This window comes from Rhinoraja longicauda, chromosome 16 (assembly GCF_053455715.1).
Source record: "Rhinoraja longicauda isolate Sanriku21f chromosome 16, sRhiLon1.1, whole genome shotgun sequence".
NCBI classification, from domain to species: Eukaryota; Metazoa; Chordata; class Chondrichthyes; order Rajiformes; family Arhynchobatidae; genus Rhinoraja; species Rhinoraja longicauda.
In genome coordinates this window covers 46,167,108-46,190,349 of record NC_135968.1, presented here as the reverse complement: position 1 = coordinate 46,190,349, position 23,242 = coordinate 46,167,108, and the positions used below count along the sequence as shown (strand labels likewise).

The window sequence follows — 23,242 nt, the reverse complement described above, 5'->3', positions numbered from 1 at the left end:
TGTAAGACCTTTTCATTGCTTCATTATAGAAACATTAAAACTAGGTGCAGGAGGAGGCCATTTGGCCCTTTGAGCCAGCACCACCATTCATTGTGATCATGGCTGATCATCCACAATCAGTAACCTGTGCCAGCCTTTTCCCCATATCCCTTGATTCCACTAGTCCCTAGAGCTCTATCTAACTCTCTTTTAAATTCATCCAGTGAATTGGCCTCCACTGCCTTCTGTGGCAGAGAATTCCACAAATTTACAACTCCCTGGGTGAAAACGTTTTTTCTCACCTCAGTTTTAAATGGCCTCCCCTTTCTTCTTAGACTGTGGCCCCTGGTTCTGGACTCCCCCAACATTTGGAACATTTTTTCTGCATCTAGCTTGTCCAGTCCTTTTATAATTTGATATGTTTCTATAAGATCCCCTCTCATCCTTCAACATTCCAGTGAATACAAGCCCAGCCTTTCCAATCTTTCCTCAAATGACAGTCCCGACATCCTGGGGATTAACCTCGTTAACCGACGCTGCACTGCCTCAAAAGCAAGGATGTCCTTCCTCAAATTAGGAGACCAAAACTGCACACAATACTCCAGATGTGGTCTCACCAGGGCCCTGTGCAACTGCAGAAGGACCTCTTTACTCCTATACTCAAATCCTCTCGTTAGGAAGGCCAACATGCCATTAGTTTTCTTCACTGCCTGCATGTTTATATATTCCTTTATTCGTCCCACACCAGGGAAATTTACAAATTTACTTTCAGTGGCTGGTGTACAAGGACTCCCAGGTCTCGTCGTTGCACTTCCCTTTTTCCTAATATGGCACCATTGAATAATAATCATTGACATTACTTTTGTTACTTGTTAAATTCAAACACATGCTGCCCTTTATGTGGTCAAAGCTTTTGTCATTCTGGTTCAGTTTGGCCTGAAAGTGCAAATTTCCAGTAGCCGATGCACAAGGGTATGTTCACACTCGCCACTTAGTTTGGCAGCAGACTAGGCTGCTAACTGCTGACATTAAATTCAAAATGTTTTTCCTCCCCTTTTCTCTTTTATAAAAAGAAAAGTCACATGCATAGTCAGAGTTTCAAAGTCGTTCATTCTTCTAGGTATAGTGCTTACTGTCTTCGTAGCCTCCTAATGCATAGACTTCTTATTTCATAGCAGTTTGTGCAGATAAATTGCAGTTGAATATTCTTCACGATCAACATATTGCTCAGACAATTGAAAGAACACAAAGAATTAAAATTGGGAACTCAGCTGGAAAAGGCCAGTCGAGAGATTTTTGTGGGGGAACGAATGCAGGCTAGGTTAAAATGATGGTCTGACGAAGCAGTTAGGATTTGAATTCCATTGTCACCAGAGACAAATATTTAGTTTAGTTTAAAGATACAGCGTGGAAACAGGCCCTTTCGGCCCACCGAGTCCGCGCCGACCAGCGATCCCGGCATATTAACACTATCCTATACCCACTAGGGCCAATTTTTACATTTACCAAGCCAATTAACCTACAAACCTGTACGTCTTTGGAGTGTGGGAGGAAACCAAAGATCTCAGAGAAAACCCACGCAGGTCACGGGGAGATCGTACAAACTCCGTACAGACAGCACCTGTAGTCGGGATTGAACCCGGGTCTCCGGCACTACATTCGCTGTAAGGCAGCAACTCTACCGCTGTGCCACTGTGCCGCCCATAAACTTGCATTTCTTTACAAGTTAATTGCCCAGAGGTAACTCATTAGGAATGCATATACTTTCAATTTTATGGCTTATTCCAGTAAGCAGACGCAAGTTCCATGCCACATGATGCCAGAGTTGAATCAACTGGTTGACTATTTTGTTATGTATCAGCTTAATGAGCAATCCCTCTTTGTAATTTGACACGCATCTGTGTCTTTTTCATGTGTCAACACATGCTTTTCCAATTTGGTTAAATGTAGGTGGTGAAAATATTTGAGGATAAAGCTATTTTATTGCGTAAGTGAGCAGGCAGTGAAACTGACAAGTTAGGACTTGCTTAAATAAATCAATATTTTTTTGATCAGCATGCAAAACATTTAATGTTGAAGGGTTGTCTTGTTTAGTTTGAGCATAATTTCTAATAGGCCTTCTATAATCTTACCTTGTGTATGGCGACAGCTTGCCTTTGGAGTTTTCTGATGAAGCACCTGACTGAGTGCATGTATTTGCTTATCTCATTTCAAAAAAAATCTCCCTGGATTCAGAACCTTGAGGAATTGTGCTTTACAACATTTCTCTCGTGCCTGGAACTTGGTTCTCCCATCACTTTTGAAGTGTTTTATTGATAGTGAGTGGCATCATTGTTAATTGCCATGTTCTAATACTCTGCTTCTTCATTTACCTATTTTATAATATGTATGTATGATTTATTAAAAAAAACAATTTTTGCAAATATTCTCAACATTGGAAGTTACTAGATTTTCTCTCTTGCCAAAACCTAGCAATCATTAAATGGATTTACTGTGATCACTTATTTCTTGTCTATAATGCCATGATAAAGGATGCAACATTCTAAACAAAATAACAAGGTAGACACATAGGAAACAAAACTGCAGACGCTGGTTTAAATCGAAGGTAGACACAAAATGCTGGAGTAACTCAGCAGGTCAGGCAGCATCTCGGGAGAGAAGGAATGAATGACGTTTCGGGTCGAGACCCTTCTTCAAACTGATGTCAGGGGAGGGGGCGGGACAAAGATAGGATGTAGTCGGAGACAGGATGACTAGTGGGAGAACTGGGAAGGTGGAGGGGATAGAGAGGGGAAGCAGGGACTACCTGAAGTTAGAGAAGCTAATGTTCATACCGCTGGGGTGTAAACAATTTAAACGGCCCAAGCAAAATAGAGGTGCTGTTCTTCCAATTTGCGCTGGGCCTCACTCTGACAATGGAGGAGGCCCAGGACAAAAAGGTCAGATTGGGAATGGGAGGGGGAGTTGAAGTGCTGAGCCACCGGGAGATCAGGTTGGTTAAGACGGACTGAGCGGAGGTGTTCAGCGAAACGATCGCCAAGCCTGCGCTTGTTTTTTTTCCTAAACAAAATGACAATACACTTTTGGCAAAGACAGTAATTTTTTTGAAGAGCTTTATTGCTGATAATTTTCCTGACCTTTGGAGTGCCAACATAATGCAGCTTTCGCAACTTTGTCAGTGTTGCACAGGAAATAAAATCCAACATTTTTTAAAAAGATATCAAATACTGTAACAGATTAGCAAATTGAAAAACAGAAGTGGATAGGTTAGCTTTTATTTTGAGTGTTCTCAAAATGCTTTTAAGTGCTGAACTTCCCTTTTTGCAATTAACTTCTGATTACATCAACATCAAGCTGTTAATGCTACTCTCTTTAACATAAATTGAAAAATATCTTACTGTAAAAGAGTGGTGGACTTTTGCCAATGAGAATCGACTGTTAAACGATATTAACTTATTGTGAAGCTAAACATTTGCAAACTGTTGCCTGGTTTTATTTTAAATTGTATATATGACAGTTTCTAAAAAGTGTTAGAGTTGCTATGCATTTTAATACATTTTATTTGTAGATTGTTTAGTCGGCGAACATGAATGCTGAACATACAGTGCCCTCCATAATGTTTGGAACAAAGACCCATCATTTATTTATTTGCCTCTGTACTCCACAATTTGAGATTTGTAATAGAAAAAATCACATATGGTCAAAGTGCACATTGTCAGATTTTAATAAAGGCCATTTTTATACATTTTGGTTTCACCATGTAGAAATTACAGCAATGTTTATACATAGTCCCCCCATTTCAGGGCACCATCATGTTTGGGACACAGCAATATCATGTAAATGAAAGTAGTCATGTTTAGTATTTTGTTGCAGATCCTTTGCATTCAATGACTGCTTGAAGTCTGCGATTCACGGACATCACCAGTTGCTTGGTGTATTCTCTGGTGATGCTCTGCCAGGCCTGTATTGCAGCCATCTTTAGCTTATGCTTGTTTTGGGGGCTTGTCCCCTTCCGTTTTCTCTTCAGCATATAGAAAGCATGCTCAATTGGGTTCAGATCGGGTGATTGACTTGGTCACTCAAGAATTGACCATGTTTTAGCTTTGAAAAACTCCTTTGTTGCTTTAGCAGTATGTTTGGGATCATTGTCTTGCTGTAGAATGTACTGCCGGCCAATGAGTTTTGAGGCATTTGTTTGAACTTGAGCAGATAGGATGTGTCTATACACTTCAGAATTCATTATGCTACTACCATCAGCAGTTGTATCATCAATGAAGATAAGTCCCCAGCAACGGATTGTTCCAGCTGCTACGGTCAGGCAAACGCCTCCGCTGTCACGCTGTGAAAACAGAGAGGATGAGACGGAGTTTCTTCCCACAGGTCATCTGGACTGTTAACTCTCATATCACCTGGGACTAATTTAATTTACTGTATTAATTTATTTTTTGTCTTAAAAAAAAAATTCTATTCTGTTTTGTAGTTTCAGCACAATCCGCAGGCGTTGCCACTTTCATTTCACTGCACATCTTGTATATGTATGTAACAAATAAAGTTGACTTGAGCCAGTACCTTCAGCAGCCATACATGCCCAGGCCATAACACCCCCACCACCGTGTTTCACAGATGAGGTGGTATACTTTGAATCTTGGACAGTTCCTTCTCTCCTCCATACTTTGCTCTTGCCATCACTCTGACATAAGTTAATCTTTGTCTCATCTGTCCACAAGACCTTTTTCCAGAACTGTGGTTGCTCTTTGAAGTACTTCTTGGCAAACTGTAACTTGGCCATCCTATTTTTGCGGCTAACCAGTGGTTTGCACCTTGCAGTGTAGCCTCTGTATTTCTGTTCATGAAGTCTTCTGCGGACAGTGGCCATTGACAAATCCACACCTGACTCCTGAAGAGTGTTTCTGATCTGTCGGACAGGTGTTTGGGGATTTTTCTTTATTATAGAGAGAATTCTTCTGTCATCAGCTGTGGAGGTCTTCCTTGGCCTGCCAGTCCCTTTGCGATTAGTAAGCTCACCAGTGCTCTCTTTCTTCTTAATGATGTTCCAAACAGTTGATTTTGGTAAGCCTAAGGTTTGGCTGATGTCTCTAACAGTTTTATTCTTGTTTCTCAGTCTCATAATGGCTTCTTTGACTTTCATTGGCATAACTTTTGTCCTCGTGTTGATAAACAGCAGTAAAAGTTTCTAAAGGTGATGGAAAGACTGGAGGAAAGACTATGTGCTGAGAGCTCTCTTACACCTGCATTAAGGAGGCATTTAAATATACCTGAGCAATGACTAACACCTGTGAAGCCATGTGTCCCAAACATTATGGTGCCCTGAAATGGGGAGACTGTATAAACACAGCTGTAATTTCTACATGGTGAAACCAAAATGTATAAAAAATACCCTTTAATAAAATCTGACAATGTGCACTTTAACTACATGTGATTTTTTTTTTCTATTGCAAATCTCAAATTGTGGAGTACAGAGGCAAATAAATAAATGATGGGTCTTTGTTCCAAACATTATGGAGAGCACTGTATACCTGAATCACAATTAAAGCACAAAGTCCTTGTGTTATAACACCAGGATAAGGGCTCAAGCATTTTAATAATCAGAGTATGCTAATAAAATTAAATGTTAAGCAATGATGTTATACATTATGATACTGATGGGGGCAAGTAGGGAAGGGCCTGTTTCCACACTGCATGATGCTGACTCTAGGACTTTTATCAAGGTTGTTCTCATTTTCAAATTTGAGGTCATGATTATTAGAAAGGAAAGAATATGGCTGTGCTTTCGATCTTGCTGAATTTTTGTTTAGATTTGCCTAGCGCCTTGTGTGAACTCCAAATATGAGAGTCTAATATTTTGCGAAATATGTGTTTTATGTTGAAGTGTCAACTTGTGTGGCTGTTATTTGTAAATATAAAAAATGCTACTAAGTTACTGAACATTTCTTAGATCTTCAAAAAAATTGATTAAAAATGTTACCAATTTCCAAATGCACAAGAGAAGATATTGATTTGGCTCCATTACTTGGCATGGATCAACCAGTATTATTACTTTCAACCTTCTTGTCTTGTCATGAAGTGTAGGAAAAAAAACTGCAGATGCTGGTTTAAATCGAAGGTAGACACGAAATGCTGGAGTAACTGAGCGGGTCAGGCAGCATCTCTGGAGAGAAGGAATAGGTGACGTTTCGGGTCGAGACCCTTCTTCAGACTGAAGAAGTGACCTGCGTGGGTTTTCTCAGATCTTCGATTTCCTCCCACACTCCAAAGACGTACAGGTTTGTAGGTTAATTGGCTTGGTATAACTGTAAATTGTAAAATGTAAATTGTCCCGCGTGTGTGTAGGATAGTGTTAGGGTGTGGGGATCATTGGTGGGCTGAAGGGCCTGATTCCGCACTGTATCTCTAAACTAGACTAAATCTAAAATAAAATAAACTCTTAAGTTCTCTTACTCGTGAATATTTCTCATACTCGTTCCAATAATTTTATTTCTCCAACTCTATCAAATCCACACGTGGCAACAATTAATGTTCAACTTTTCCAGTTGCAGAGTGTGAGCCAAAGTTTAAAGTTAATTGCTCACTCAGCAAAATGAGAGGTTCTCCAACTAATTTTAAACGACTACAAAGCTGTGTAAAAGCATGATTTTTTTTCAAAGAAAGAAAGCAAGGTCCTTGACTCTGCAAGTACTATTAATTAACAATTAGCCTTGATGTCTATTGACGTCTGTAATGGTTTTATTTAGATAAAGCAAATCTATTATGGCATCTGGCAATTTTTTTTGTAACCAATGTGGAGTAGAAATAGCTTGTCTCAGTTAACTGGATTATTGTGCATGGCGCTGATACAAATGTAACTCCCACTGGGAATTACGTGACCTTGTGTAGAATTTGTTTCATTTGGTAAAGCAGTACCTCAGTTGTATAAAGTATTATTGCTATTCAGTAAATGACATCATATAAATAGGAAACGAGTTACAGAAAGAATGGAAGTAGGCAAAGAATTTTGAATGGTTGGGAGCTTAAGAAGACGAGGCAGTAAAGTACTGATCATTAAAATGCTACAGAGCAAAAAAAAGTAATATAATGTGGGTATGATGAGTCGTGCACAGCTATTCAAAACATGAAAAGCCTATTTTCCATTTGAAAATTTAAGTGCTTCCATGCAACAACCATGAGTCAAGAGTCAAGTGTTTTATTGTCGTGTGTCCCAGATAGAACAATGACATTACTACTTGCTGCAGCACAACAGAACATGTAAACATAGTGCACTGTAAATAATAATAATAATAATAATAATAATAATAATAATAGTCTAATGCAGTTCAGAGCTTATTTGAGGTTGTGGTGTTTAATAGCCTGATGGCTGTAGGGAAGAAGCTGTTCCTGAACCTGGACGTTACACTTTTCAGGCTCCTGCACCTTCTCCCCAATGGCAGGGGTGAAATGAGTGCCAGGGTGGTGTGGGTCTCTGATGATGCTGGCTGCCTTTTTGAGACAGCGACTCTGGTAAATCCCTTCGATGGTGGGGAGGTCAGAGCCGGTGATGGACTGGGCAGTGTTCACAACTTTTTGCAGTCTTCGTTCCTGGATGTTCAAGTTGCTGAACCAGGCCGTGATGCAACCAGTCAATGTGCTCTCTACTGTACACCTGTAGACGTTCAAGAGAATCCTCTTTGACATACTGAATCTCCTTAATCTCAGGAAGTAGAGGCATCGATGTGTTTTATTTATAATTGTATAGTTTTTTGAGATACATCTCAAAGTTTGATTCCGGGAGTGTGTGCTGAAGATGACAATCCAGGTGTTCCCCTGCCAGAAACCATGGATGAACCATGTGGTCCATTCCCATGTGAAGGCCAAGACTGCTGCTTACAAATCAAATGATCCCGAGCGGTACAGACAAGCTCGCTACGATCTTCGCAAACCGATCACGAATGCCAAGAGGCATTACCAGGACAAACTTGAGATCCAGCATAATCACTAGGGCACCTGGCGACTGGCAGGGCCTGAATACTATAACTGGCTGTAAAGCAAAGTCAGGCTGCATCTCTGGTGATAGTGTGCCCTCCCTGATGAACTGATTGCATTACATGCTCGATTTGAGCAGATGGCCAACAGGGCGATCCTGTCCCGTCACGCTTAAGTGTGCCTTTTTCCTGGGTCACTGTTGCAGAAGTTTGATCTGCCTTCCTTCCATGGAAAGCAAGTGGCCCAGGTGGACTCCCTGGCCACATCAATAGGAACCGTGCAGACCAACTAATGGGAGTGTTCTCTCCCAACTCCATTCTGAGGTACCCGCCTGCTTCAAGAAGACCACTATCATCCTGGTGTCAAAGAAAATAAAGATCTCACTTGTTAAAAACTACCATCCACTGGCCCTAGCATCCACTATCATAGAACTTTGAGAGGCTGGTTATGAAACACATTAAACCCAGTTTATCAGGCAACCTTAATCCACAGCAGTTTGTCTCCCACCACAACAGGTCCACGGCCGATGCCACCTCCCTGGCCCTACACCCAACCCTGGAACACCAGGATAAGAAGGACACTTGCGTCAGACTCATATTCACTTTTTCACTTGGAGAGTTGTGAATCTGTTGAATTCTCTGCCTCAGAAGGCAGTGGAGGCCAATAAGATCTTGCTATTTAACCATGAAAAGAATCTGTCCTTGTTCTCATCACCATCTGTACATTTAGAGCAATGGATACAGTACAAAGATTATGGGCAAAACTCTCCTAATATTTTCCTTTTCCAGAGTGTACAAAGGCCTTAACCATTGGCATCATCTCAGTAAATTCAGCACTGATGAGAATCACATTGATCTGAATTATATTGCAAAGTCACAAAATTAAAGTACATGGTGCAGAAGCTGTCATGTGCAAATCTATGTAAACTTCACCAGCTGTTGTGGTGTGCTTATAGAAGCTGTCTTTGGTAAGTATATAAATTCTATTATGGGAGTGACTAAATATTGGGTGAGGTTGAAACATACCATGTAATTTGTGGTGTGTTTGTAATGTGATATTGTTGGGGAAGTGAAGTTGATTAAGCATATCATATAACTAATAGAACTGAAGAATGGACCTGGTGGGCCAAGTGGTGAACAGTTCAATTTGGTCTCAAATTGACCTGCTTTGTTATGGAATACATGGAGACCAAATCTTCATATAATGATTACAGTGCAATGGTTTTAGATGAGTTATCATTATTCATTTTTATGTAACAAATTAATCCTGGCTCTCCCTGGATCCAAAGCCTTGGAGTGTATATTAAATCTATATACTAAAACTCTTGTTTGTTTGTTCCTAAACTACAGCCAAAACGGTACACGATAGCGCGACAATTTTAGGCCCACCTTACTCACCGTCGTCCCTTTGGTGCTAATGGAAGGTTTCATTGAAATCGGTGTTATATTAATAAAGTTATTCACATTTTAAAGTTTAAATCTATTTCCTAGGCAGAGAGGGGGGGAGGACGGAGGATAAGGGGGGGGGGCGAGGGGGATGGAGTGGGGGGAGGAGGAGGGAGGAAAGGGGTGAGGGGGAAGGAGGGAAGAGGGGAGGGTGGGGGGTGGGGAGGAGGAGAGGGTGGTGCACCAATGCAGGAGAGGTTTGGGCCCAACGGGTCCACTTGGTCCAGTATACAATAAAAATGAGCTGACATGTACCAACATAGTTGTTTTCAATTGTCTTCACTCCACTATTTTGGAGAATAACATTGCATTGAATTTGCTAAATGTGGTTGCTGGACTAGGAAGAGAAAGCAATAAAAGAACAAAAATGAATTGCCCCTGATTTTTAAGAGATGGCGCAACGTAAAATGGTGGCAAATTGAGATTTATTAAATGGAAGGTTCAATTTGTTGTCTCAATAATGTTCAGATGTTTTCCCTTTATTCTTTCACATTGTTTCTCGAATGAGAGGAAAAGTGCTGTAACACCAGTGGGATTGTATGATTAGTCATACCACAGATATTTGTACTGATGTAGCACCTTTTCAATCTGAATATAAACAATCCAAGGTAATTTAAGAATTATATTAAAATACTCTGATATTGACTCATGTAAGATGATTGATCAGAAAATCAATAGTTTGCTTGAAAGTAGATTTTCAGGAGCAAGAGTTGAAAAGTTTGGGGGTGGAATATTAGAGCTTGTAGTCAAGGATGGCCATCAGTGGTGGAGCGATTACTTGAAGATGTCACCGATATATGGAGAAGTAAGACTGTGGAGGAAGGTGGAAACAAGATTTTAAAAAGTCAGGACATGGCTAGATCAATAGACAATGTGTGACAAAATCAGTGTATGTTATGATTGTGGAAGCAAGTTTTAAATGAACTCCAGTCTACTCAATAACTGGAATATGCTGAGTCCATTAGAGTTAACAAATATGTATTAGGAAATGAACACAGATGAAGCAATGCGCTGAGGAAGAAAAAGGGTTAAGAAGCGTGCAGTCAGATTCACCAATGGGAAATCGTAGGTGTACTCTCACGAGGTTGTACCTGTATTCATCATGTCTTTTCTTAGAATGTCTTTCTTATCACAACAAAGAACAATGTAAGATACCACTTCCATTAAGGATACCTTTAGTTTTTGTTTGCTGTATATTTAACTGAAACTCAGTGGGACATGCGCTGCCACCATGCCCTTGTGCACAAATGCTGAATTTCATGTTGAATTTAAGAAATATTTAAAGGTTACTAGACAAGTGGACCTGTTGGGCCCAAACCTCTCCTGCATTGGTGCAGCACCCCCTCCCCCACCCCTTTCCCCTCATCCCCCGCTCCCCCCTTCCTCCCCCTCCCCCCACCCTCCCTAGGAGATAGATTTAAACTTTAAAATGTGAATAACTTCGAAATCGGTGTTATATTTTTCATGAAACTTCCATTAGCACCTGGTGGGTAAGGTGGGCCTAAAATTGTCATGCGATCGTGTACCGTTTTGGCTGTAGTTCAAGAACAAACAAACAGACAAACGAGTTTTAGTATATAGGTGATTGCTGCTCTTTATTCGATGAACTAACTATATTTCCTTTTCTTTTGGAGGAGACTATTGGATAACTTTTGGCTTTACTAGGAATGTATTATGCAAGTTGCTGCTTGGATCTATCCTTTGCTGCTCCATTGCCTAATGCACTTGGGCCACTTGCTAAGGATTGCTGTTCACTAATACATGGCACTGAGGTACAGGCAATTGAGGGAAATAACTAAACTGTAAGTGACTTATTTGATAATGGAACTAATTCATATCCTGAAAAAAATTGTTTGGTTAATTGAGGTAACAGGTTTTTAATGACAAACATAGAAAATAGGTGCAGGAGGAGGCCATTTGGGCCTTCGAGCCAGCACCGCCATTCATTGTGATCATGGCTGATCATGTACAATCAGTAACCCGTGGTATTTATTTCACAAAATATTGGAGTAACTCAGCAGGTCAGGCAGCATCTCAGGAGAGAAGGAATGGGTGACGTTTCGGGCCGAGACCCTTCTTCAGACTGACATCAGTAACCCGTACCTGCCTTCTCCCCATATCCCTAGATTGCACTAGCCCCTAGAGCTCTAACTCTTTTAAATTCATCCAGTGAATTGGCTTCTACTGCCTTCTGTGGCAGAGAATTCCACAAATTCACAACTCTCTGGGTGAAAGATGTACTGATACAAATTTACAAATTAGTATAATACCTGGCCATATAATTGGAAGACACAAAAATAATTTTGAGTACGTTTCAAAATATAATGCATATTGTAATTTTAAATGTATTCAATATTTTTGTACTTTTTTCATGAATTTTATTCATAAGCATTATAAGGAGTGATAAATTTAAAAATGCTGCCTGTGATTAATTTTGTAATGTTGACTCGGGCAGATTAATGAAATCAGTGCTGGGTGCCAGGGATCTCCTTATTGAAAAAAGCAATTGTTTACATAGTTTTCTAGCTTTTCTTCAAGGTTATCCTTGTATCGTTACCTACACTAACTACTTTGTGACGGCACTCTTAAATCAGCCGTGCATGTGCCGCTTGTATCATTATATTCTTCCACATTCAACTAAATTTTTTTTTTTAATTCTTAAAAATATGAAGGCACTTAATCTTTTTTTTTAAACACCACCGCCATAGTAAAATAATTTGAAAAGAAATTCTACCCCATTCTGTAGTTTAGAGATACAGCGTAGAAACAGGCCCTTCGGCCCACTGGGTCCACGCCGACCAGCGATCCCCGCATATTAACACTACACCCATTAGGGACAATTTTTACATTTACCAAGCTAATTAACCTACATGCCTGTACGTCTTTGGAGTGTGGGAGGAAACCGAAGATCTCGGAGAAAACCCACACAGGTCACGGGGAGAACGTACAAACTCCGTACAGACGGCACCCGTAGTCGGGATGGAACCCTGGTCCCTGGCGCTGCATTCGTTGTAAGGCAGCAACTCTACCGCTGCACCACCGTGACCGCCCTTTCCACCCTAAGCCGTATCGGACCAGATGTAGGGTCTGGAAAATAATTTTGGAAATGGCATTTTGGCAAATCATAAATTCTGCGACAACTAGTCTTAAACTAAACTGCAAATAATCTTTCGTAGAGGGGTAACTTTCCTTGGTTCCGGCTGTCTAGAATTATTCTTCCTATTACATATCAGCCACCCAGTCTGTTAATTCTGAAAACAGAATAATAAAGGCTTATATTTAATGTTATCTCTATAAATGAATCCATATAAATACATGAACCACCAGAACTTTGGTCAAAATTTCCTTCCACCAGTGAGACCTCTGTATTTGCTGCTTATCTTCAAAAGTAGTCCAAGCTGATAAACCAGTAGGTGAACTTGTTGACGATTATCAAACACCAGGTGAAGTATTGGAAATCTGAGAAGAAGCTTCAAACCCTCAGTATGTCGGGCAGCATCTGTGGAAAGAGAAAGTTAACATTTTAGGTCGAAGATCCTTCTTCATTATCAGAATGTTTTTTTTAGGTGGACGAGTACTATTCAGATCCACGTTAATAAAGACCTTCAGCATATAAGTGCAATCACTTAGAAGGAGATTAGTACAAGTCTGCTATGAAACAACTGGATAAAAACCATTTGTGATGATCGTTTATGGGTTTGATAGATATCAAATCAGTCCAAAACTGTCAATGTTTCTCGATATCGACATTCAGAAACATTTAAAATCTACTAAAAATTAAATGACTGAAACATATTAAAATTTAAAAGGTATCACTGAACTATTGATGTATCAGAACAATTAAAACATATTGAACTGATTGCAGTTAATAAAAATGTGAATGACTTAACATTTACTTTGCTGCTGTTCCTTTGCTCCCTCTCTCTTATTCATTTGAATAATGTAACAGACCATGTGCCTTGATTATCCAGGCATAGGTTCAGTGAGCAAGTTGGGAGTTCCAATGTAAAATACAACCCAACATTTTAACTTTTCTTGAACTTTATAAAATCTGTGGTACAGGAAACAAGTTGGTTTTGCTTTTCCTTTAAGAGCATAATAGATCCATTAAATCTGAAATTATTTGCAATTTTTAAAGCATCTTCTGCATTTTGACTCGACTGATATCATTGACCAACATTTCTTCATTCTTGTTTTTTAGAAACTTTTTTACTAAGAAGACGAAAGAACCAATTTCTTCCACCTTTAGTGCTCCTGGCTGGAAGTTATTTGGGAAAATTCCTCCAAGGGAAAATTCACAGAAAGATTCCAAAACAATACAGCAGGTATACTTTGAAAAGAAAGTTCTATATTTTTGTTACCTAGTGTATTTCTACATTACAACAACGTGTATTTGTTTTGTATTTGTAAAAGACGTTGCTGCTTAATTGGCACCATCCATTTTGGTAGATTTTGATTAATGTTGGCTTGAGGCAATATTTTTTATTGTGACCCTTCTTGTGATCTGACAATGATCAATGTATGTTCAGAAGCTGTGATGTGGATTTTTAAAAAAAATTTGGATTGGTATGAAGTAAGAATTTTTCAGCGTAAAAAAAGTCCTGGAAGCACTCAGCAAGTAAGGCAGCATCTATGGAATTAGAAACAGTTATTGTTTTGGGTTGAAAACTCATTGTTAGACCTAACCTGTTAAGTATTTTTTAGCATTTTCTGTTTTACGTTTAGATTTCCAGCACCTGCAGTTTTTAATCTTTTAAATGTAGATGCTTTGACATTTGACGTGGATGTTGTTGATAATTTAACAATTCCAATGTTCTGTAACATAAATGATCTTGTTTTTAAAAAAAACTAGCTGGAGTATTATGTGGTTTGCAGACATGGCTCATCTGAAGAAAAAGGTATAGGATAAAGCAATTGATCTTTCTTTGTATAACAAGTCAGACTTGTGTAGTGTTAGGTGCACTTGACTTGATGCCAGATCGCATATCCTCATTCATAGTTCATTGAGGTGGAAAGGTTATTACTGTTTTATTAATACTTAATTTATTTGATGACTAGAAGTAGACAAGTTCAGAAGAATTGTTGCTTTGGCATCCAGGTACGAGTTTGACTCATTTTGGAACGTTTGTCGTGATCTTGTGGCTGCTTCTGCACCGAGTAGTTATAAGTTAAATTCTCAGGAGTCAGTGAAAATCTCATGGTTTGGAGAATATCCTTGAATCATTTCCTCTGTCACTGAGAAATCGTTTCCTGAGACAGGACTTGGAATAGAGGATCAAAGGGTATAGACTTGTTGACACCCAGGTATATACTCCGTTTAAAGGCAGGCTGGAGGGAGATTGTTCATGGGGTAAGATAGTGAGAACTCAGATTGTGATGTTATGACTCTGTTGCCTGAACATTGGCAACCATCACCACAGTTGATTGAGTGTTAAACCTGTACATTAACTGCAATGGGCATTGATAATGTTGTCAAATCCTTGGACTCTGATACAGCTGTGCTTCACAGCAATAAACCCACAGAGCTGTCCGTCATCAAAACTAGGCCAATAATGGCATTCCACATTGCCCACATTGCCTAATCAGGCCATGTGAAAGCATTGTGCATTGTCTGTACTGTGGGGAGTGTTAGGATTGGAAATTGTCTGAACCGTAAGTGATTGTGTCATTCTTGTAAAAGTGAATATCATTTTTTTAAAAGGTTTAATTGAATACAAAATGATTTGGGATGTCATGAAAGGAATGTGAAACGTGATTTTTTGAATGACAATCTATTAATAACTAATGCAGAACTGGAATGCTGTTCTTCATACCAGAAATCTATCAAACATTCCGAAGATTATTTTTTGTGCTGCCCCAACTGCTAATGATGAATCATATTTTTTGTTTGCTTCCGTTCTAAATTTCCATTCCATCTACTACATCTGGTAGAGAATAAACTCTTGAACTTTTCATTGAAATGAATGAAAGAACTCAGTCATAGAATTGTACAACACGGAAACAGGCTCTTCGGCCAAACTTGCCCATGCCTACCAAGATGCCCCATCTACACTAGTCCCACCTGCCTGCATTTGGTCCAGATCCCTCCAAATCTTTCCTAGTCATGAGAGAGGCTCTTGAATACTTCTGCCCTCTGGTCCAATTTAAAGCAGAAATGACCTGATAAGGATCCTTCCTTTATCTGCATTGGAAATATTTCTCTTATGATTTAAATTGAGCAATGCTCCATTCAACTTGAATGTATTAGTCATGGTTATACAGTTCAGGAATGGGCCTTTCAGCTCAACTCATCAATGCCAACCAAGATGCCCCCTCTTTTATTTGCGCTTGCACAATAATCACTAATCATGTTATAGATACTGTGGGAAGGAAAACTGCAGATGCTGGTTTAAATCGAAGGTAGACACAAAATGCTGGAGTAACACAGCAGGTCAGGCAGCATCTCTGGAGAGAAGGAATGGGTGATGTTTCGGGTCGAGACCCTTCTTCAGACTGATTGGTGACATTTCGGGTCGAGACCCTTCTTCAGACTGATCAGTCTGAAGAACTGATCAGTTCTTCTCCTTCTCTCCAGAGATGCTGCCTGACCCACTGAGTTACTCCAGCATTTTGTGTCTACATTCATGTTATAGATAGATACATTGGACAGGACCTTTAGTGATGTGGAGCAATCCTCTTCTATCAATTTAAAAAAAAGTGCATAATAGTTTATATTCTACAGCCAATTTTTGTCCATTTTAATTGCAGTGTTTTGCCTGTGCTTGTGGGAGAAAATTATAGGTTTAAGCGACTTTTTCCTTAGTCGTCACCAAGATGGAAATTTCCACTATTGCTGCCAGGAGTTATCTCATGCATTCCTTTAATTCTATTGTGGAAAGAAAGTTTATCTGTCCCCTGTTAGTGTAATGTACTCCTGCATTTAATATTACCATTCTTCAGTGAGGTTTCTGTACACCGATCCTCTCGCGTATCATGTGGCAGAATAACAGAGTGATACCTTGATTTAGAATGGATGCCTGCTTGATGCCTTAGCAAAGCTAACTAAACATTAAAACAAATAATGTTTCAGATATCTTTATACATATAGTCTTCCGTTACTTTAATTAAAATTCAGTTATGGCATTGAAGTTGAAAGCGTAAAATAAAGAATATTTTTATAAGTAATACTTAAATGCCGGAGAACTGCAATCCTTTGTAGAGGGAAGAGGCTGGACATTTGATCTATAAGACCGTGAAGTCTTTCACAGTGCTTAAATGTGACCTAAAATTGATGATGGGCTTCTAGCCATTGTTTGCGGTGACTTCATCTATGAGTGGAATAATCAGCAAAACTCTGGATAGTATTGCATGGCAGGTGGAGAAGAACAAAGGAACAATGGAAGAGTAATTAATATTCTTTGAAATTAAAGTTAGAATCATCGAGTCTGAGCGGGCTGTATCGTTCAGCCCTTAATGCTTACTTGCCATTCAAGACGATTGTGACTGATCCTTTATTTCACCATCATATTCCTCATACACCTTGATGCCTTTTGATTCTATAATCTGTCTCCAATTTAAATACAATCATAACTTGATCTTCGCAGCATTCTATGGTAAAGAATTCCACAGATTAGCAGTCTTCTGGATTTTTTTCCCAAATGAGGCCAGTCCTTGTATCCTGAGACGTGGCCTTGTTTCCTCCAGCCAGATGGAATGTCCAGCCTGCCAAGCCCTTCCAGAATGTTACATCTCAATAGGTTCCCTCATTGTTCCAACTTAACATTTGTGATAAGAATTGCTTGCTGAATCTGCTTTTAATGATTGGTGTAGAAAATGCCCCAGATTTCCTTGTTCATCAACATTTCCTAATCTACAACCATGTATAGTCCTACCCAGCTTTCCTGACTTCATACCAAAGCAGATAACTTTGCATTTATCTGCTACACTGCAGTTGCCATGTAGTTGCCCATTCTGTTTGTCAACGTCCAAAGCAAAGTCTAAAGTCAGTTATAGACAATAGGTGCAGGAGGAGGCCATTAGGCCCTTCAAGCCAGCACCGCCATTCACTGTGATCATGGCTGATCATCCACAATCAATACCGCATTCCTGCCTTCTCCCCATATCCCTTGACTCCGCTATCATCATATCATATCATATATATACAGCCGGAAACAGGCCTTTTCGGCCCTCCAAGCCCAGTGATCCCCGCACATTAACACTATCCTACACCCACTAGGGACAATTTTTACATTTACCCAGCCAATTAACCTACATACCTGTACGTCTTTGGAGTGTGGGAGGAAACCGAAGATCTCGGAGAAAACCCACGCAGGTCACGGGGAGAACGTACAAACTCCTTACAGTGCAGCACCCGTAGTCAGGATCGAACCTGAGTCTCCGGCGCTGCATTCGCTGTAAAGCAGCAACTCTACCGCTGCGCTACCGTGCCGCCCATCTTTAAGAGCTCTAACTCTCTTGAAAGCATCCAGAGAATTGGCCTCCACTGCCTTCTGAGGCAGAGAATTCCACAGATTCACAACTCTCTGAGTGACAAAGTTTTTCTTCATCTCCGTTCTAAATGGCCTCCCCCTTATTCTTAAACTGTGGCCCTGGTTCTGGACTTCCCCAACATCGGGAACATGTTTCCTGCCTCTAGCGTGTCCAAACCCTTAATAATCTTGTATGTTTCAAACATATAACACAGTTGTTAACGTGCCAGTGTGTGGACCCCACCCATGCGCACAGCAGGGCCAACTCCGCCCACACCAGGTGGTGGTCAGAGCTCAGCACCAGCCTCCACATGGAGGCCGCCGAGGCACAAGAAACGTACGCCTTTCAAATGTACAGGAGGTCAATCCGAGAGCCCCCACAACACCAGGTGAAGGCACTGGAGCCGGGATGGAGATTTCATATAGATATTCACCCACGTCAAAAGATCTTCACCGACGGCCAGCCTCACTGGATGCCAGAATGATACCCTCCTCTGGGGTACAGTTTAAGTGAGCCCCTCTCCCCCACTCTCCACGAGGATAATGCACTCACCAGGGTCGATGGAGCTCCAGAGTGTGGACATGTCCTGAGCAAGGCGGGCCTGCAATACGCTGGGCCTGGGGAGGATGTACAAATTCACAAACTGCAATGGCACGCTATCCCAGTGCACGCACGGCCAGGTGAAGCAAACGGCCAGGAACAAGATCCTGGGCTTCCAGGATCTGTGGCTGGAAAATCACAGCCAACAAAATATCCACCCCACTTGATAGGGTGCTGAGGTGACTGCCTAAACCCCCCCTCGCCATCAGATTAGTCTCTTGAAAGGGTATGGGATTTCTGCAAGAGGCTCATCGTGTACCTCCTGTCCTGGATGGCGGTGGGATGTTGACCCTACAGAGAAGCTTCCTGCTGCCATTGACGTTTAGAGTGACAATTGTGATCTTCATATTAGGAGTACACCTTATCCTGGTACCAGCACCACTATGGTGGCACGGTGGCGCAGCGGTAGAGTTGCTGCCTTATAGCGCCAGAGACGCAGGTTCTATCCTGACTACTATCCTGTCTGTACGGAGTTTGTACGTTCTCCCCGTGACCTGCGTGGGTTTTCTCCGAGATCTCTGGTTTCTTCTCATGGTTAATTGGCTTGGTATAATGGTAAATTGTCCATAGTGCATGTAGGATAGTGTTAATGTGTGATATTGCTGGTGGGCGCGGACTCGGTGGGCCGAAGGGCCTGTTTCCATGCTGTATCGTTGTATCTGTATCTGTTTGGAGCTGCTCAGTGCCCTGCACTACTTTGTGACGGCACTCTTAAATCAGCCGAGCATGTGCCGCTTGTTCCTCTCTTTCATTGTATCCATCCACATTCAACTAACGTTTATTTTTTTGATTCTTAAAAATATGAAGGCACTTAAAATCTTTTTTTTTAAACACCACCACCATCATAGTAAAATAATTACAAAAGAAATTCTACCCCATTCTGTAGTTTAGTTTTACTTTAGTTTAGAGATACAGTGCGGAAACAGGCCCTTCGGCCCACCGGGTCCGCGCCAACCAGCGATCCCCGCATGTTAACACTATCCTACACCCACTCGGGACAATTATTACATTTACCAAGCCAATGAACCTACACACCTGTACGTCTTTGGAGTGTGGGAGGAAACCGAAGATCTCGGAGAAAACCCACGCAGGTCACGGAGAGAACGTACAAACTTCGTACAGACAGCACCAGTGGTCGGGATGGAACCGGGCGCTGCATTCACTGCAAGGCAGCAACTCTACCGCTGCACCACCGTGACTGCCCTTTCCACCCTAAGCCATATCTGACCTGATGTAGGGTCTGGAAAGTAATTTCTCCAACGTATTACAGGAGAATTCCAACCTGATTGGATTCTGTCACAGACCCCTATGTGAAGTCGAGCAATAGTGTGAGGTGATACCTGTCATTGAGTCTAGTGTTCCTGCTACTTCTATCCAGGTCAACCACCAGCCAGAGCATGCAGAATTCATCCCTATGCTGGCTGTGCAAAGTATAAAAGGTGTTGCCTTTATTTGGGGGGGTGTGGGGGGAAGGAAAGGGGCGTGGGTGTGATATATGCTCTTGCGCAAGGATCAGTATTAGTATCTGAACTCGTTTGATTAAAACAAAGGAAGTACGGAAAAATACTCAGAATTCACAAGGCATGTTTATGCAATTACGCACAGTGCTATTAGTGGTAAAGTATCCTTGTCCACTTCATCGGACATTGACTAAGTGTAACAAAACAAAGTTGTTTCAGAAAGAAAATTCCAAATTCATAATTCAAACATGGATGAGGTGGAATGAAGAGAAGGAAGTATTAAAGTCAATTTGTTAAATGTTATTGGAGCTGGTCAAAATTGTGATAGCCCAATTAATTACATGGCAATAATTTCCATAGCCCATAGACATTTGTTCTATATTTATTAAGGTATATTGTTGCTTGTTCCAACATCAGCATATCTGAGAATCACTACTGACAGATTGGTGCATTTACCGAAATAATAAATAGCAATCGTACCCATCAGCAATTTCCAACTTAAGCAGATGAGACTAAGCGCAGGCGAGGCGATCGTTTCACTGAACACCTCCGCTCAGTCCATCTTAACCAACCTGATCTCCCGGTGGCTCAGCACTTCAACTGCCCCTCCCATTCCCAGTCTGACCTTTCTGTCCTGGGCCTCCTCCATTGTCAGAGTGAGGCCCAGCACAAATTGGAGGAACAGCACCTCATATTTCGCTTGGGTAGTTTACACCCCAGCGGTATCAACATTGACTTCTCTAACTTCAGATAGTCCCTGTTTTCCCTCTATCCCCTCCCCCTTCCCAGTTCTCCCACCAGTCCGTGTCTCTGACTACATCCCGACCTTTGTCCCGACCATCCCCTGACATCAGTCTAAAGAAGGGTCTCGACCCAAAACGTCACGCATTCCTTCTCTCCAGGGATGCTGCCTGACCCGCTGAGTTACTCCAGCATCTTGTGTCTACCCAGCACTACCTCAAATTTTGCTAAAATGTTTTCTATGGTACAGTGATTGTACTCTTTCAAATTATTATTTTTTGCTCCCATTGAAAGACTAAACTGGATAAGCTAAATTGGCCAAAGGATTTTTTTAAAAGAAGGATGAACCAACTAATGTAATCAAGGTTTTGGAGCCTAGCGATGATTTATGCTTTGTCCTCATGAAGTGAATGGTGTAAAATACATAAATTTGAGACCCAATATTTTTTCTTATAATTACAATTTTCGTTTGGTCGGATTCCACCTCACAATTTGACATCTCTTGCACCCAGAGAGCTTAGGACTGACTAATGCCAATCAAGGCACATGGTTTTCTGATTCCCTGACCCATGGGATTGGTATTGCTGGATATGCTGGAGCACTGGGTAGCAATAGAGCATGTTTTTTTCCCACTTGACAATTTTATGGGTCATAGGAGATAACCCCTCAGACCCTCGTTTGATAATTCTGGTTCCACGAATTGATATTTTCATTTGTTATGCATGAACAGTGGACACAATGAGAAAGGGATTTATTCAAACATACAGTGCCCTGCATAATGTTTGGGACAAAGACCATCATTTATTTATTTGCCTCTGTAATCCACAATTTGTAATTTGTAATAGAAAATAAATCACATGTGGTTAAAGTGCACATTGTCAGATTTTAATAGAGGCCATTATTAATTTTGGTTTCAACATGGCCTTTAATACAATCTGACAATGTGTACTTCAACCACATGTGATTTTTTTAAAATTACAAATCTCAAATTGCGGAGTACAGAGGCAAATAAATAAATGATGGATCTTTGTCCCAAACATTATGGAGGGCACTGTATTTTCATTTGCTGTTAATTGTAAATAAATGGAAATAATCAGTGTTATCATTCAGTGAGAGAATCAGCATGGATATGATTTAAAGAGTTTGTCAATAAGAGCTGACTAACTTAGTAAGTGTGTGTTTATTTGATTGGCTGACTTACTGGGATATTGGCGAGAACTCACGGCTAAAATATAAACAATGCAAATAAAACTGCAATTTACTTCTGTACGTGTTTTTTTACATAGTCCTTTTCTAGACACTGTATCATGCATTTCAAATTGTTTCGTAATGAATAATAAAACTACTTTTTCGACCTTGGAAGTTTTTATATCAAGGCTTTGTCTTAATTCTTTTCAATGTGATTGTGTGTCCTGTGCTTGTGTTGTTGATGACTAAAGTTGTATTATGTTTCTTTCATCAGGACAGCTATGGTTGCAGTCTTGCGTCAGTGTCTGCACCTAACCTGTTCAATACAGGGGTATGAAATTACTACATTTCCTTCCAGTCAGTTGTTCACCCATGCATGACGTGGCTGTTGGTTCATGTGTGTATTTTCACCTGTGCGTCATATTTATTCAAGCATGATGCTTACAACGCATAACACTGTACTGGCATTAAAACATTGAAGCATCCATTGGAATGGAGGAGCAGGATGCATTGACGTTCACCATTGTTTTTAGCACCCACAATACCATTTACGCAGTCATTTATGCACTCTTCATCAATAGTACAATGCTAGATAAAATATATTGGGAACCTAAAAAATAATAATAACTTGCCTTCAGATCTAACTTAACATTTGTTTTGAAGGTATGCACATTGACTTGGATTTAGTTTTGAAAGTGATTCAAACCTGTAGCATAAATAATTCAATTTGACCTGAAAATAAATTGGCACTAAATTTCCTGAAATATCTTGTGTAGCAGTTATTTAACCGTTGCAAAGAGTTTGCATGTATTTATATTTTATGTAATTGCTCAACTGTTCAAACACATTTGCATTCTAAAACACTGCAATTATGCTGAATAAAGAAGTATTCACTATTAACTATTACAGTATTAGGGTACATGGATCATAAAGCCATTTTGGAAATTGTTGTGGGGAAACAATTTTTTAATGAATGTGCAGAAATTGTAATTGTATTCTTGCCATTTTAATAGTTTTTGTTTTACTATCCTAATTATTTTGGCAGGATTTGGCCTATCAGTCAATTTCATATTTGATTCTACTGACTATTAACACAAGGACAACCTTTCTTTAGAGGTCATCAACAGTATTTTCTTCTATATATAACTGGTTCCAGATTCATTATCGTAAAGCACAGAACACAATAGATGTTTTCCTAGTGCAAATATATTTTAAGTCGTTCTTTCAAAGTTAAAGCAGAATACAGAGACAGAAAATTGCAGGAGTCCTCTGGGACAAATTGTTTTTGAAAATGTGTATCTTTGTTGATGTGTTTACACTATAACGATGACATTGTTATGCCTACATTGTTGGAATTTCATATCTAAGGTTACAGGAAAGCAC

The 23,242-nt window shown here is 40.3% G+C and overlaps 1 protein-coding gene across 2 annotated transcripts in view; it reads left to right on the top strand.

The window, feature by feature from the left end:
* tbc1d12b (TBC1 domain family, member 12b) overlaps nucleotides 1-23,242 on the top strand; it is an 81,213-nt gene that overhangs the window by 17,438 nt on the left and 40,533 nt on the right. Inside the window, exons 2-3 of one of the 2 annotated variants that reach the window (XM_078413734.1) lie at nucleotides 13,603-13,726; nucleotides 22,134-22,190. In XM_078413734.1, coding sequence (XP_078269860.1) covers nucleotides 13,603-13,726; nucleotides 22,134-22,190 — 181 coding nt within the window. The remainder of the gene's footprint in view (nucleotides 1-13,602; nucleotides 13,727-22,133; nucleotides 22,191-23,242) is intronic. The other variant, XM_078413735.1, reaches the window with a different exon arrangement.